The sequence below is a fragment of the Geotrypetes seraphini genome, chromosome 1, assembly GCF_902459505.1.
Source record: "Geotrypetes seraphini chromosome 1, aGeoSer1.1, whole genome shotgun sequence".
NCBI lineage: Eukaryota > Metazoa > Chordata > Amphibia > Gymnophiona > Dermophiidae > Geotrypetes > Geotrypetes seraphini.
This window is the reverse complement of record NC_047084.1, coordinates 242867818-242881476: the sequence shown is the minus strand read 5'-3', so window position 1 is coordinate 242881476 and position 13659 is coordinate 242867818. Positions and strand designations below refer to the sequence as shown.

Here is a 13659-nt window from a genome sequence, read left to right as displayed (position 1 = left end):
GGCGAATGGATATCCCCCGGTATATAACACACTTCTAAGGGGTGTTGGGGCGGGGGCAGGATTGGGTGATTCTGAGAGACAGGAGACCAGGTATGACGCCGGGCCTGCAGCGTATCATCACGGGGTGCAGGCGGTGGCACGAAAACAACAAGCGCCTCCAATACACCCGCAGGCAAAATTCCCGCAGGTAGAAAAAAAAGACAAGCAAAGGATTAGCAGTGGTGGCAAGCCCTCGGCAGACGACCTGCCGGCATGAGCTCTCTCCTAGCTGCTGGAGAGATGGAGCCAAGTGGGGCTGGTGATCTACCTCTGACCCCTTTGTGATCTACCTGTTGGACATGCCTGCCATATAGGCATCTTGATGGGACATCTGCTGTGCTAACACTACTACTATGTACATGGCTATTTAGCAAGATAATGAGAATGAATCTGTTTCATAAATATTTAACTATTTGTCTTCACACTCCGCTTTCTTACTCTGAGAGTATATTTTCCTTGTATAATTTAGTGTTTGTTTATTACTCCGTATACTGTTTTGTGTTAGGTTGGTTCATGGCTCTGTAAAGCACAAGTTACAGTGGGAACATCTTCCAGAAACCCTTCCATTTGATCCTCTTCTGATTACTTTAGCAGAGGTAACACAATGATTTATTTCATCATTTTATTAAAGAAATGTATCAATATTTTGTTGATATAAGTAAAATAATGGAGTTCTACAAAACTCCATAATACACCCTCGGTATTTTGCAGAAACAAGAACTCAATGTTTGGTTCTGCTTTTTGCAGGATCTAACTAGGTATTTAAAACAAATATTGTCATGTTGAATGACTAATTGCATGAGCTGATGTGAGGACAAAATACAAACCACTTTATGTAGGTTCAGATTTAATGACTTATAACCCTGAGATGTGTTTTCTAGTGCATTCTAGATTTGGTAAACTATGAAACAATATGCTAAATGAAAGCTACATTATGCAGAGTAATTGACAGAGGTGCCCAAAATTGCACATGTATGCCATTTTTTTAACCATAGAATTATTGAATATAAGATAAAAATTGTTTTATTGTGGTTCACATTAACTTAACCCCTTCCCCATATTTCATGTCGTTAGTGTAGTAGTTAAAATTTATGGGAAAACAAGCGAGACCATTTTCAAAGCGATTTAACCCTTTATTTGGCATTGTTACTCAGAGCAGAAGCAACATGTGTCTTCTATGGCTCTTATGGGAGATCACTATCACCATAAGCAATGTATGATCTTATTCAATTATTTATATTGTTCCCCAACTTTCTATGGATCATCGGATAATGATGCAGTAATCCTTTAAGGAAAAACTGCTTAAATCATCATTGATCCACCTTTTTCTATCTTCATTTTATCTATAACATTTATTACTTTATAGTGTTTATATATTCTTCACTAAAGCACTTATCTTTTAGGTTGCAGTGCTCAATTGTGACTCTGTCGGCTGGGGAGTCCTGCCAACATGTTTTGTCCCTTGGGCTGTATCAAGGCCATCACCTGTGTGTCAAAAGATAACGATTACCACATCCCCTATTGATATAGCTATCTTGAATTACCGTATTTTTCGGACTATAAGATGCACCAGACCATAAGACGCACCCACCTGTAGAGGAGGAAATACCAAGGAAAAAAAATTTGGTTCAGAATTTTTTTCTTCTTGGTTTTTCCTCCTCTACACATAGGTACGTCTGGTGCTAGGAAGCCCAAAGACACCCGCAGCTGCCCAAAGCCTCCCCCACCCCCGGTACCTTTTTTTAGTGGCGTTGGTTCAGTGCGGTCTCCTGGATGGCTGCTTTTGTCTTGGAAGAATGATACACAACACAGGAGAGTGACCTTTGCACTTCCTGCCTAGTCCCGCACGCTCTGTGATTGGATGCAGTCAATAGAAACATGATGGCAGATAAAGGCCAAATGGTCCATCCAGTCTGCCCATCCACAGTAACCATTATCTCTTCCTATCTCTAAGAGATCCCACATGCCTATCGCGTGCTTTCTTTCCTTAGATTACTCCAGAGAGAGCATCTGATATTGTGCAGGCTTTTCAAGCCAATCAATTTAAATGAAGTCATTGTGGGGTCTCTGTGGGAATTAGATTTAGAAGTGCCACAAACTGCTGCTACACAGTGCTCACTGTTGAGCAACTCCAATACCCAGTCCACATTTTTTCCTTCACATCCCGAGATCACCATGATGCTGACGGAGCATTGGGAAATAGAGAATGACATGGGGACCGTTTCCCGTGGCTAGCCAAGGCTAACCCACAGGTACGGGGGGGAGGGGGAATTGTCCCTTTACGCAGGTACGGGAAAAAGGCTTTTCATCACCTGTGGAGCAGTAAATAGCCTTGTCCCTGCAATAGATCTGCCGCGAGTCTTCTCCCTTGCCACCCCTCCCAGCCAGCAGCCCCCCTCGCAAGTCCAGCAGCCCCTCTCCCTATTGCAGGTCCAACAACCCCCTCCCTTGTTCACAATCGCAGGTCAAAAGCGGCAAGCCCCCCCCCCCCAACAAACCTGCGATTCTCCTGGGTCAGCCCCTTGGTATATAAATCTGTTGGGTAGCTACTGTTGTATTTTGTACAGGGTCATAAGAATGCAGGTCTCAGTTCCCTTATATTACTGTTATTTTAAGTCTCTTTTATAATGTTCCTGTTGTTCTCTTTCATTGTAAAAATTTAATAAACAGATTCAAACATAAAAAGGTATGTGATTTTAAAAAAGAGTTTTCATGTCTTTAGATAGTCCGCCCCATTTAAGCAAGCTGCATCACATAGGCAGTTTTCTAAAATCTATCATAATAAAACCCTAAGCGTGCATGCGCACTTCAAACGCAGTGATCCCTGACTCCGTGATCTGTGCTTCCGTGGCGCTGCATGTGCAGTAGGACCCTGTGGCGGTTTCTGTATCGGCCTCTGTTCTCATGCACTTACGTGCCAATGGCTTCCCCCCTCCCACACCCCAGCCAGCCTGCGCCTCAATGAATGGCGCACAGACAAGGACTAGCTGCGTTTCCCCAGCCCGAGGCCAGACCAGCAGCGTAAACAGCCGCGGTTTCATCAAGAAGCTGCGGGCCATTTGCTAGGCCGGCCCACTTCAATAATGCGAGGCGGGCTGGCCTAGCAAAAACCCCGAGGCTGCCCAGGTTAGCGGATGCTGGACAGGGGGAGCAGGTAAGGGAGAAGGGGGTACTACTGGACAGGGGGGAGGTAAAAAGAGAAGGAGTGCTGCTGGACAGGGGGGAGGTAAATGGAAGGGAGAAGGGCTACTGCTTGACGGGTAGCAGGGAAGGAGTACTGCTGGACAGGGGGGAGGTACATATCTCCCTCATTCGCGGGGGATAGGGGCAGAGCCGGACTGCGAATAGGGAAATACCGTGAATATTCGGCTCTGACCCACCCTCGCCTCCCTCCCGCCTTCCCCGGCATCCCGGCCTTATCTCGGTTTCCGCACTTGCAATTTCACATAATCATGATTTTTTTCTTTTTTTGGAGGGGAACAAACAAACCCATATTTTTGCCTTCCCCCCAGCATCCCAGCCTTACCTGGTGGTCTAGCAGGCTTTCGGGGCAGGAGCGATCTTCCCACGCTCCTGCCCCATGCAGATCGCCAATAGTAAATGGCTGCTGTGAGTTCCTGTAGTCTCTCAAGACTACAACGGGAACTCCCCACAGCCATTTCCTATTGGCGATCTACACGGGGCAGGAGCGTAGGAAGGTCTCTCCTGCCCCAAAAGCCTGCTAGATCACCAGGTAAGGCTGGGATGCCGGGGGGAAGGCAAAAATATGGATTTGTTTGTTTTCCCCCCTCCCAAAAAAAAAAAACATCGTGATTATGTGAAATTGCAAGTGTGGAAACCGAGAATAGGGAGGGGGAAGTGTAAAAAGAGAGCAGGGAAGGGGTGCTGCTGGACAGGGGGGAGGTAAAAGGAAGGGAGAAGAGCTGCTAGCACCTGTTAATGTAACGGGCTAAAAAATTAGTCTATGTATAAGCCGTGGCCTATCGTTGGGGAAATACGATATGTATCCTGCTAGAGCTGGTGTTAGACATAACAGGGGACCGCAAAGCCCAGGCTGTGCTTCTTTAGCTTCCAGCTGACTTAGGGCTCTCTCTGAGCAGGGGACAGTTGCCCAAGTTGCACTCCCCTAACACTATTCCTGTCGTGTGACTGCGATATTCTGTTAGCATGATTTTTTAAGAACATAACTGCCATCTCCGGATCAGACTTTTGGTCCATCAAGTCCGGTGATCCGCACACGCGGAGGCCCAGCCAAGTGTACACCTGGCGTAATTTTAGTCACCCATATCCCTCTATGCCTCTCGTAAGGAGATGTGCATCTAGTTTGCTTTTAAATCCTAGAACGGTGGATTCCGCAATAACCTCCTCTGTGAGAGCATTCCAGGTGTCCACCACACGTTGCATGAAGCAGAACTTCCTAATATTTGTCCTGGACTTGTCCCCCCTTAGCTTGTGTAGCATTTTGTAGTAATTTGGTTTATTCAGTTTTCTCGATAGTGGAGAAACTATAAGGGGAGGGGAGACGGGGGTTTTGTTGATCCTTGCTCTGTATTATTTGTGTTTATAAAATGACAATTGTACAGAATATTGTTTCTTTTTATACTTTAATAAAATAAGTTCAGTATAAAATCATAACTATTCGAGGCTTGTGTGGATGGGGTCAGACGGTTTGCGAGGATGGGGACCTAGCTTGTGGGGACAGGGATCAAGCTTGCGGGGACAGAGCAGAGAAGGGGACAAATGTTTTCCCTCTATTGGGAAATACTAGAAGGGCCTTTGCAAGCAGCTAGGACGATGTCAAAGCTATGCCCCATGGATTCCAGTTTCCAGCAACTGTTTAGGCCATCTAAGGTGGATTCCTTGGTGTTACAGGTTACAAAGTGTACTTTTCTCCCCAATTTTTAGTTAGAGGTGCCTCAGTTGTACACTTTGCCTGAAGGCACTGCTTGGAGAGCCAGTGGAGTGTGCTCCCTTAAGTATTAAAGTTCAGAAAAGCAAAAAACAAAACAAAACAGGCAGAGCCATTGATTTTTCTTAGTGCCGGTCTGAAGGGAAGACTTTCATTCATTTTTCTCCTTTCTAGCTAACCAGCCTCTGAATTGAGTTTGCCTGGTGGTTCACAATAATCATTTCTCAATCTAAGAAGTGCTCAGTTTGCTCCTGCCGTTTGTTCTTTTTGCCTGCAGCCGTGCAAAGGGGAACCCTTGTTGGGGTCAGCTTTCAAGCTGGCAAGAGAGATTCCTTGGTGGCCGCAAAGGGAGAGTCGGCCATGGGTGGTGAGGAGGCCTGGGATTCCCCAACCATTGAAGGCTCTGGGGCTTTCCCAGCCATCGCAGCTGCTGCTGGTGGGGAGGCCCTGGGTTTTCTTACCACAGCAGGCACTAGGGATTCCCTTGCCATCACGGGGTTTTCTGGTGATTCCCTTTTCGTGGTTCTTTTCAGGCCTCTTCAGTGTTTTTGACTTTGGGTGAGCCTTTTTCGATGGGTTTTTCTTCTTTGGGTTTTTCAGTCTTCTGCTGAGCTCCCACCTAGATTGGAAAAACAGGACCTCTTCCTCTGCAATTGAGCATGATTCTTTCCTGACGGTGGGGTTTTCCCTGGATTTTATGCTAGCTATGTACAAGGCGTGCTGCCTGCACATGTCTGTGATTCAGGATGAGGGGGGGAAGATGTCTTTTTTTTTTTTTTTTCCGATGACAGCCCTCCCTCTGTCCTTATCACTAATAAGATTGATAATTTTATTATTGTATTCTGTTAATCTATTCTATCTCTATTGTTCATTTGTAAAGTTTTCAAACTACTAGTCTGACTATCAAAAGGATGTTTTTCAGATGGAAATTGTATTTAAATAATGGAAATTTATTGGAGAAACACTGAATTTTAATTGTAAAATACTCTCTTTTGACTGCGGACACATGTTCTAGGTTAAGGTGCATGTGGAAATGAAGACACCAAAAATAGTTAAATGGGAGGCAATATGTTCTACAGAGCATTCACTTTATCATAACCAGATATCTGCTAATAAACAGGATTGTTTAGTGCTAATCTCACAGTAACTACTAGATGGGTCCACAAGGTGGTGTGTGTGTGTTTTCTTGAGTTTTTGCAAGCAAAGCTAGGTTTAGAGAGTGAAATACTGTCTTATGTACCAGCACCATCTAATTGCCAAGATTTTTTTTAATTTTTCCACAGGGTTTAAGAGAAACAAAGCATCCCTACACATTTGTTTCCAAAGAAGGTTTTAAGGAACTACTAATGGTTAAAGGAGCTGAAGAAAAAACTGTTCCTTTATTACACAAACTTGTTCCAGTATTGAAGGCTTCTCTGGTACGTCTTTGCAAAGTTCCATTTGTGAGAGTGGTGTTAGCAAGTGGATTTTAGTTGGTTTATCTTACATTACCTTATGTTCCCTATATCCCTCATATACCCACATATAGCATTCAATGCTGTTTACAAACCCAAAGCTAAGTATTCCTAGGAATTTACGATCTTCAGAAACAAATTAAATTAAACTCTAAACTTCAACAGTTTACAAAATATACTGTATTGAGAAGTTCTAAACTGTAGTGGCAAAAGAATTCCGCCATTTTGCTGCCTGATAAGCAAAGAAATCAGTGGGAACGTGTGGCGCAGTGGTTACAGCTGCAGCCTCAGCACCCTGAAGTTGTGGGTTCAAATCTCATACTGCTCCTTGTGACTCTGGGCAAATCACTAAGGGCTAGATTCACTACACTCACCGATCATGTCCCGACCAGTTTGAGATCGTTTGCGACCCCGACCCGATTCACTAACCTTCTGCCTGATCAATCTCCCACCCGATCTGCCCATGCAAATGAGGGGAAATGGCATGCATAAGTAGGAAGGCAGTGATTCACTAAGCAGAAGAAACACTGATAGAGTTTGCTGATCCAAAAGTAAGCGACTGCTAAGGACTAGTCGCTTTATGTCCTTGCCGACTCTCTTGCTCTCTGCTACCCTGAAATCCCAGTATCAAGGTTACAAAATAGCCCTCAAAATAAAAAATAAAACTGTACATTGTTCCCCATGTATTCTGTAAAAAGTGTAGTGCGAGCCCGTGGTTTTAACCCGCGGTTTTAACACGTGGATTAAAAGCGTGTTCTGTTCCATAATCTGGCTAAAGCATGTTCTGTTCCATTAAATTGAAATGATTCCTTATATCCACTCAAGTCAACTGCAGCCACCCCTCCCCCGTTATTATGACTTTGCTTGTGCGCGAAGAGCAAGCGCATGCGCAAATCGCATCTACAACAACAAGGAGAATCTGCGCGTTCATCTCGATTGTCTTAGTCGCTCTACAGCGATCCATGGGATCGCTGTAGGAAGTGCGTCCGATCAGGTAATTTGCAAGAGGACTCTTTGGTGATCGGTTGCCTGGCAGAACTCGGCCACGAATCGCACAACAATCGCCCAGATTGGTGAGTTTAGTGAATCTAGGCCTAAGATGGCCCACAGACTTTGGTGGCTGAGCAATAAACATGTTTAAGATGTTGCGTTGTTGTTGTTGTTGTGGGGTTTTATTTATTTTTTTTTTTTTTTTACGTCGAGGTTTTGGAGAGACTCCGAATTAGAACTTGGGGACAATATGGCATAAGCTGCCTCATGCCTCAGTTGTCCAGTATGATATAGCTGGGTAAGAGACAGGCTGGTAGTGACAATAAAATGTCTTCTTGCTGGTGAATGATACGTTTATATTGAAGGTTAATAAAACTGTGGCCTATTCATCCACTGGGAGGGTAATTTCTGTCTGATTTATTAATGCTCCTTTCTTCAAAGGCACATTCAGATGCAGATGTGTTTGAAAGAGGATTGAATGCACTGGTACAGCTGAGTAGTGTTGTTGGGCCATCGCTTAATGATCACCTTAAACATCTACTGACAAGTGTAAGTGCTTTCTTATGATGAGATATTGTATGATGTAATTACCTGCAAATGCTTTATTAGATAGATAGTCTGGATTTTATAGCAAAGTTTTTTTACATATTTAAGATTTATGACTTATGTAAACCATATAGGATTTATAGAGTATATAAATTTTTTAATAAATAAAAAAATAACAATTTAGTTCAATTATTCCTTGCCTGGACAGTTTAAAAATGGCATGCAATGACGGATTCTGTTCATTATACAATTTTTTTACTTGTCTGGCATTGTTGCTTGGATGCCCCACCTACACTTAAACCTAACATGGATAACAACTGTCCTTTTAAGGACAAAACTAAAAGAAAATTGTTACCATCTCATTCCTACAGTTTTTTTCCCTTTTCTATAATAATTGTAGTTCTTCCCCACTACCCTATTGTTTGAAGTAGGTCCGTACATTTTATCAGAGTTTTTACTTAGATTTTGATGTTATTTAGTATCCCATGTTCTTACGTGTTTTTATGTAATTTTATATTGTAAACCGCTTAGAAACCTGAATAAGCAGTTTAAAAAATCTTTGAATAAACTTGAAACTTTTAAAGGAATTACCTCTTCCTTTAAATTTGCTTCCATTCCATTTTTACCATGTTCTAAGTTCTGTACATAACCCTTACTGTCATTCTTCCAGTACCCTCTAAACCTGAAGTTTTGGGGTATCTTTGAATTTTTTTTCTCTTGTTTTCTGCACACAGCCAAATGTCTACTAAAATATCACTTTTTTCCTCTACTGTATAATGCTATAAAAACCGTTATCCACTAAATATCTACCGCCTGCTCCTCAAGGTGGCCCATTGAAACGTCTTTTTGCAGTACATTCTGTTCAAAAATTCATCCACACAACTTACCTTCCCCAAGAACAGATAGGACTTGAATCTTCATGCATGAATGATGATACTGATAGAGCTTGGACTGGGAAATGGTACTCTAGCAACTTTTCTGGGAGTGTTTGGGCTGTCTTGCTGTGCATGTATGCTTTTTCCCGCCTACTGCTATAACGTGGGACCTTCTTGGTCTAATATTTTTCATAGAGCCTATCAAACCTATTTTTCATTGCGGTTGTCTATTTTATGATAAGTCTGTAAGTTCTGTCTGGTTGCTGTTGTGTGGTATTTGGCGTTCATCCATCAGTTTCTTAGATTTTTCGGTAGTTTCTAAGTTTATTTCTTTTTTGTGTTAGCTCACTTTAGCCTTTGGGGAACCATGATTCTCATAGCCCTTATTGGCTAAGACAAATACGGTTCCCATATTTAGGGTCTGTTGGACTGGAGTGCTTTCCAACTCTGATCATAAAAGAGCAAGGTGCTCTGTTGCATCCCATAAGGATTTTGAAAGGTTGACATTGTCTTCCCCGAATTTGTTTAATAGTATTTCATAGGTCTTCCTAGCTGCCAGAAAGGATTTCACTAAGAAGGCATATGGATTTAAGTGGAAGTTGTTTGCCATCCAGGGATACCTTCTCTTGCCCTGTCAAAAACTACTTGAATACCTTCTAGATCTATCAGAGGCAGATAAGAGGCTGACCAAATATTGGTTTTGGATTTGGTACTGAAACTGATACAAAATCTGGACTTAGATTTTGACTGAAACTTGACGCCGTACTGGTGAGACCCTGTTCTCTGTGCCTCCCAGTTACCTGCTCTGCCCCACGATCATCTAGTAAGCAGGGCAGTAACCTTGCACCTATCATGCCATCATTTTTTACCCTCACTGACCTTTCCCATGAGTTTCTTCTCCTTCCAGATGTCCTTCTACTCCGTCTTAACAGCACCCTCTCTACACTTTTTCCTTGTTTACCTTCTTCCTGCTCCAGACCCTAGCCTTTTAAACTCTTTTCAACAGTGTCTATCTGATGTAGTAACCCACTATTCCAATTTGGTTATCCGAGGAGATTTTAATGTTCATTAGCGTGACCTTTTGACTTACATATGCATTATTTCTTCTCCGATTTGGATTTAAACAGTGTCCTGTTCCTACCCATGAGGCTGGGTGCACCTTAGATCTAGTCTTTACCCGTTTTTCCAATTCTCTGGCTCTTTCTTCTGTCCTTGCCTCCCTGATCCCTTGGTCAAACCATTATTTAGTCCAGTTTCGACTAACTTTGCAGTTTTTTCCTCCCCATCCTATTTTGCCCCAAGGATCTGTCCATAGCCTGACTTCTCTTCCACTGACCCCTTAGCTCTTGCCCTATTCTACTTTTTTCCTGACAGATTTCATCTCCCACCCTCTTTCAGAACAATCTGCTCTTTAGGATGTCTCCTTACGCATGATGATCTTCTGTAACAGAACTATTCTCCCTATGTACAAACCTTGGTACCAGGAAGGTTTTAAATTATTGAAGAAACAACTTTGCAAGTTCGAGGACATTTGGCATCACACTAAGTTACCAATGGATAGAGAATGCTATTGCTCAGCTCTATCTTACGATTAGTTTCAACTTTGGCTAGCAAAGCAATGATATTATACCTCTTGGATTTCTAAGGCTGCAAGCTGATCAAAGCAACTTTTTAACGTCCTTTCTCAGCTCACTAGCATAACTCTTCAGGCTTCTTGTGTTGGCCCACTCCCAGCTGATGAGTTTGTTTAACATTTTATAGATAAAATTGATGTCCTTCATTCTTTGCTCTCTCAGCTTCCTTCTGCCCTGGTACATACCCTCTCTTACTCAACTGGAGAAAACATTTTCCCCAATCCTTAAGACCTCTTGTCTCCTAGACCAGATCCTTGTCATATTGGTTAAAAATCAACAAACATGGGCTTATGCCTCTACTTAAATCTATGATCTCTCAAAACCTATCAATAGGTACTGAACCATTGTTTTGGAAATCTGCTGTCATCAAACCAGTTCTCAAGAACCCTTCATCATCGAGCATGTTCTCAAGAATTCTTTGTCGGACTGAGAGGTTCTCTCTAATTACAGAACAATATCAAATCTTCCTTTTCTAGCCAAACTTACTGAGCCTATTGTTTATGACGAGCTTTCTGCTCATGTTGAATCTTCTATCATCCTTCACCATTTCCAGTCTGGCTTCTGCTGAGATCACTCAACAGTAACCTTTATGACTTTCCTGTTAAACAACTTATTAGATTCTTTAGATCACGGTGACTGCATTCTTCTTGTGTCTTTAGATCTCAGTGCCATATTTGATCTTATGAATTACCATATTTTTGATAGACTAGCTTTTTTTGAATATTACTGATACAGTACTTGCCTGGCTTACTCCATTTCTTTCTATGCAAACATTTTTAGTATCTCTTCCTCTAATTTCGTTCTGATCCCTTTCCATTTTCTTGTGGTGTCCCTTAAAGTTCCTTCTTGTCTCTATTTTGTTTAATATATTTTTCAGTCCATTAGCTTCTGTTATCCAGTCTATGTGTATAAAGTTTTATATATATGCAGACAATATTCTTTTAGTTTTCCTCAGAAGCCCTTCAAAATTAGATTTGATCCCTATCCAATGCTGCTTAAATAAAAGTGATACATGGCTCTCCACTAACCTATTAGTTCTCAATGCTGCCAAATCAGTTGCCCCTCTGTTTCACCTTCTGTTCAGGATCTCTTCCCTCCCCCCCCTCTCCCTTCAGCTGGTCAGTTTTCTAAAGTATCTTGGTATAGTCTGAATTATCCTTCTCTGGGCACTTTTCTACAATTATTAAATCATGTTTTCATTCTCTTCACCTTATATGTTTTCTCCAGTATTCTTGATGATGAATCCTGTGCTACCCTTCTTTACTCTTTAGTCTTGTTGCATTTAGACTGTTGTGACATTTTTGCTGGTCTTTCCAAAGTTCAGCTGAAATGTCTCCAGATGGTTCAAAATACCACCATCCGGTTACTGTCAAATGCCTATAAATATGATCACCTCTCTCCACTACTTGTACATTAAGAACATAAAAACATAAGAATAGCCTTACTGGGTCAGCCCAATGGTTCATCAAGCCCAGTAGCCCATTCTCACGGTGGCCAATCCAGGTCACTAGTACCTGGCCAAAACCCAAAAGAGTAACAACATTCCATGCCACCGATCCAGGGGAAGCAGAGGCTTCCAGTACCTTTTCAAATACATTTTAAAATTCTTACCCTTGCTTGTAAGGTTTTACATTCCAGGAATCCCTCATGCCTTTCGACCCTTATTTCCTCTTACACCTCTTCCCATTCGATATGTCAGCCTCATCTTATTGTCTCTCTGTATTCCAGTTAAAGATTTGGTTTTGGCTGGAAGCAAAACCACTGAGCTTCTAAGGTGCATCTCAAGACCAACTTGGAGTCTTAACTATATCAACTGTGGTGTCGAGAATAATATTAAGAGAGTTTATGCCAAAATGACCCAAACTCTTTATTCTTGAAAATTGTGACTTTTTTAGTGCGACCCAACATAGGCCGTGATTTTGCTATACAGAGCCTTCATGGGTCATGTGATCAATACAACTAATAAGAATCGAGAGTTGACGATATAGTGGTTTTAAACCAACTAAGAAAAATATCACTCTTGATGTAGCCGAAACACAGACCATGTTGGGTCACACCAATAAAGCCTCAATTTTCAAGAATAAAAAGTTTGAGTCATTTTAGCATAAACTCTCTTAACATTACTCTTGACCACCATGGTTGATATAGTTAAGATTCCATTCTTTGTGGTTTTCTTACTTTGGGTTTACACACATATTTGATCCATTCTAACACAAAATTATTGTACAACAGCCATTATTATACTAATGCTACTACTAATTTCCATAGCCCTGGTTGATGCAGGCAGAGCTATACAGATATACATAAGACTGTCCTTGCTCCATGCAGCTTATAGTCTAGTCAAATCGCATAAAACCTAATTGGTTTAAGGACACTTAAAGTGCTCTAATAAATGGGCTTAACGCACGATAATGTGGGACTTTTCCAAACATTAAGCCAAGAAACAGGTCATTTAGAGTATTTATTTTTCAAGTGCTATGCTAATGTTCACATTAGTGTGCATTACCTGGAAAAAAATTGATATGGGAGCAATTAACACCTATTATTTAGGAGGCATAAGGGTTCCCACATTATAGACACATTAACCAGTTAGTGTGCGCAAATACCAACATGTTAGTTGAATAGTGTGTCCCATAGACAGTGGAATGCTGTCTTGTTTGGTGGGGGGGGGGGGGCAGGGGCTCTGGCCTAGCCAGCAGAACTCTGTGGCATAACCTCTCACCAGCTCCCAACTCCCCCCACCCACCTCTTCTTTGGGCAGCCACTGCACAGCGTCAACGAGCAGGTCTGTCCCTGGAAGTAGAATGAAGGGTTTTTGGGCAGGTCTACTCATTGATGCTGCACGGCGTCTGCCTGAAGATTTAAAAGTACTGGGGTGGGGTGGGGTGGGTAGGAACCAACCAGCAACCGCCAATCTTTGGGTAGGCCGTGGCCCCTGTGTTATCCCCTGTTCCGACACTCATGATGTGTCCACACTCATTGTACACTTCTGACATGCTCCCTCCAAAAAAGAAAGAGACATGTGCATAGTATGCTAAAAAATGCTTTAACATGCTCTGCAGTAAGAATTTTCACATGCTAACGCTTAAAACTCTTAAGTAGATATACCCCTAGGGTGGAAAAAACAGAACTGACAGAGCTCAACAAGGAGGACTATAGGAGCAGATGAAAGAAAAGTAGTAACAGAGCTGTAGGGTGAAGCTTCTAAATAC

The 13659-nt window shown here is 42.2% G+C and overlaps 1 protein-coding gene across 6 annotated transcripts in view; it reads left to right on the top strand.

Annotated features, from left to right (window-relative positions):
* PACRGL (parkin coregulated like) overlaps positions 1-13659 on the top strand; it is a 61908-nt gene that overhangs the window by 35112 nt on the left and 13137 nt on the right. For all 6 annotated transcript variants that reach the window (XM_033948615.1, XM_033948649.1, XM_033948605.1 and 3 more), the window contains exons 4-6: positions 545-635; positions 6232-6366; positions 7834-7941. In XM_033948615.1, coding sequence (XP_033804506.1) covers positions 545-635; positions 6232-6366; positions 7834-7941 — 334 coding nt within the window. The remainder of the gene's footprint in view (positions 1-544; positions 636-6231; positions 6367-7833; positions 7942-13659) is intronic.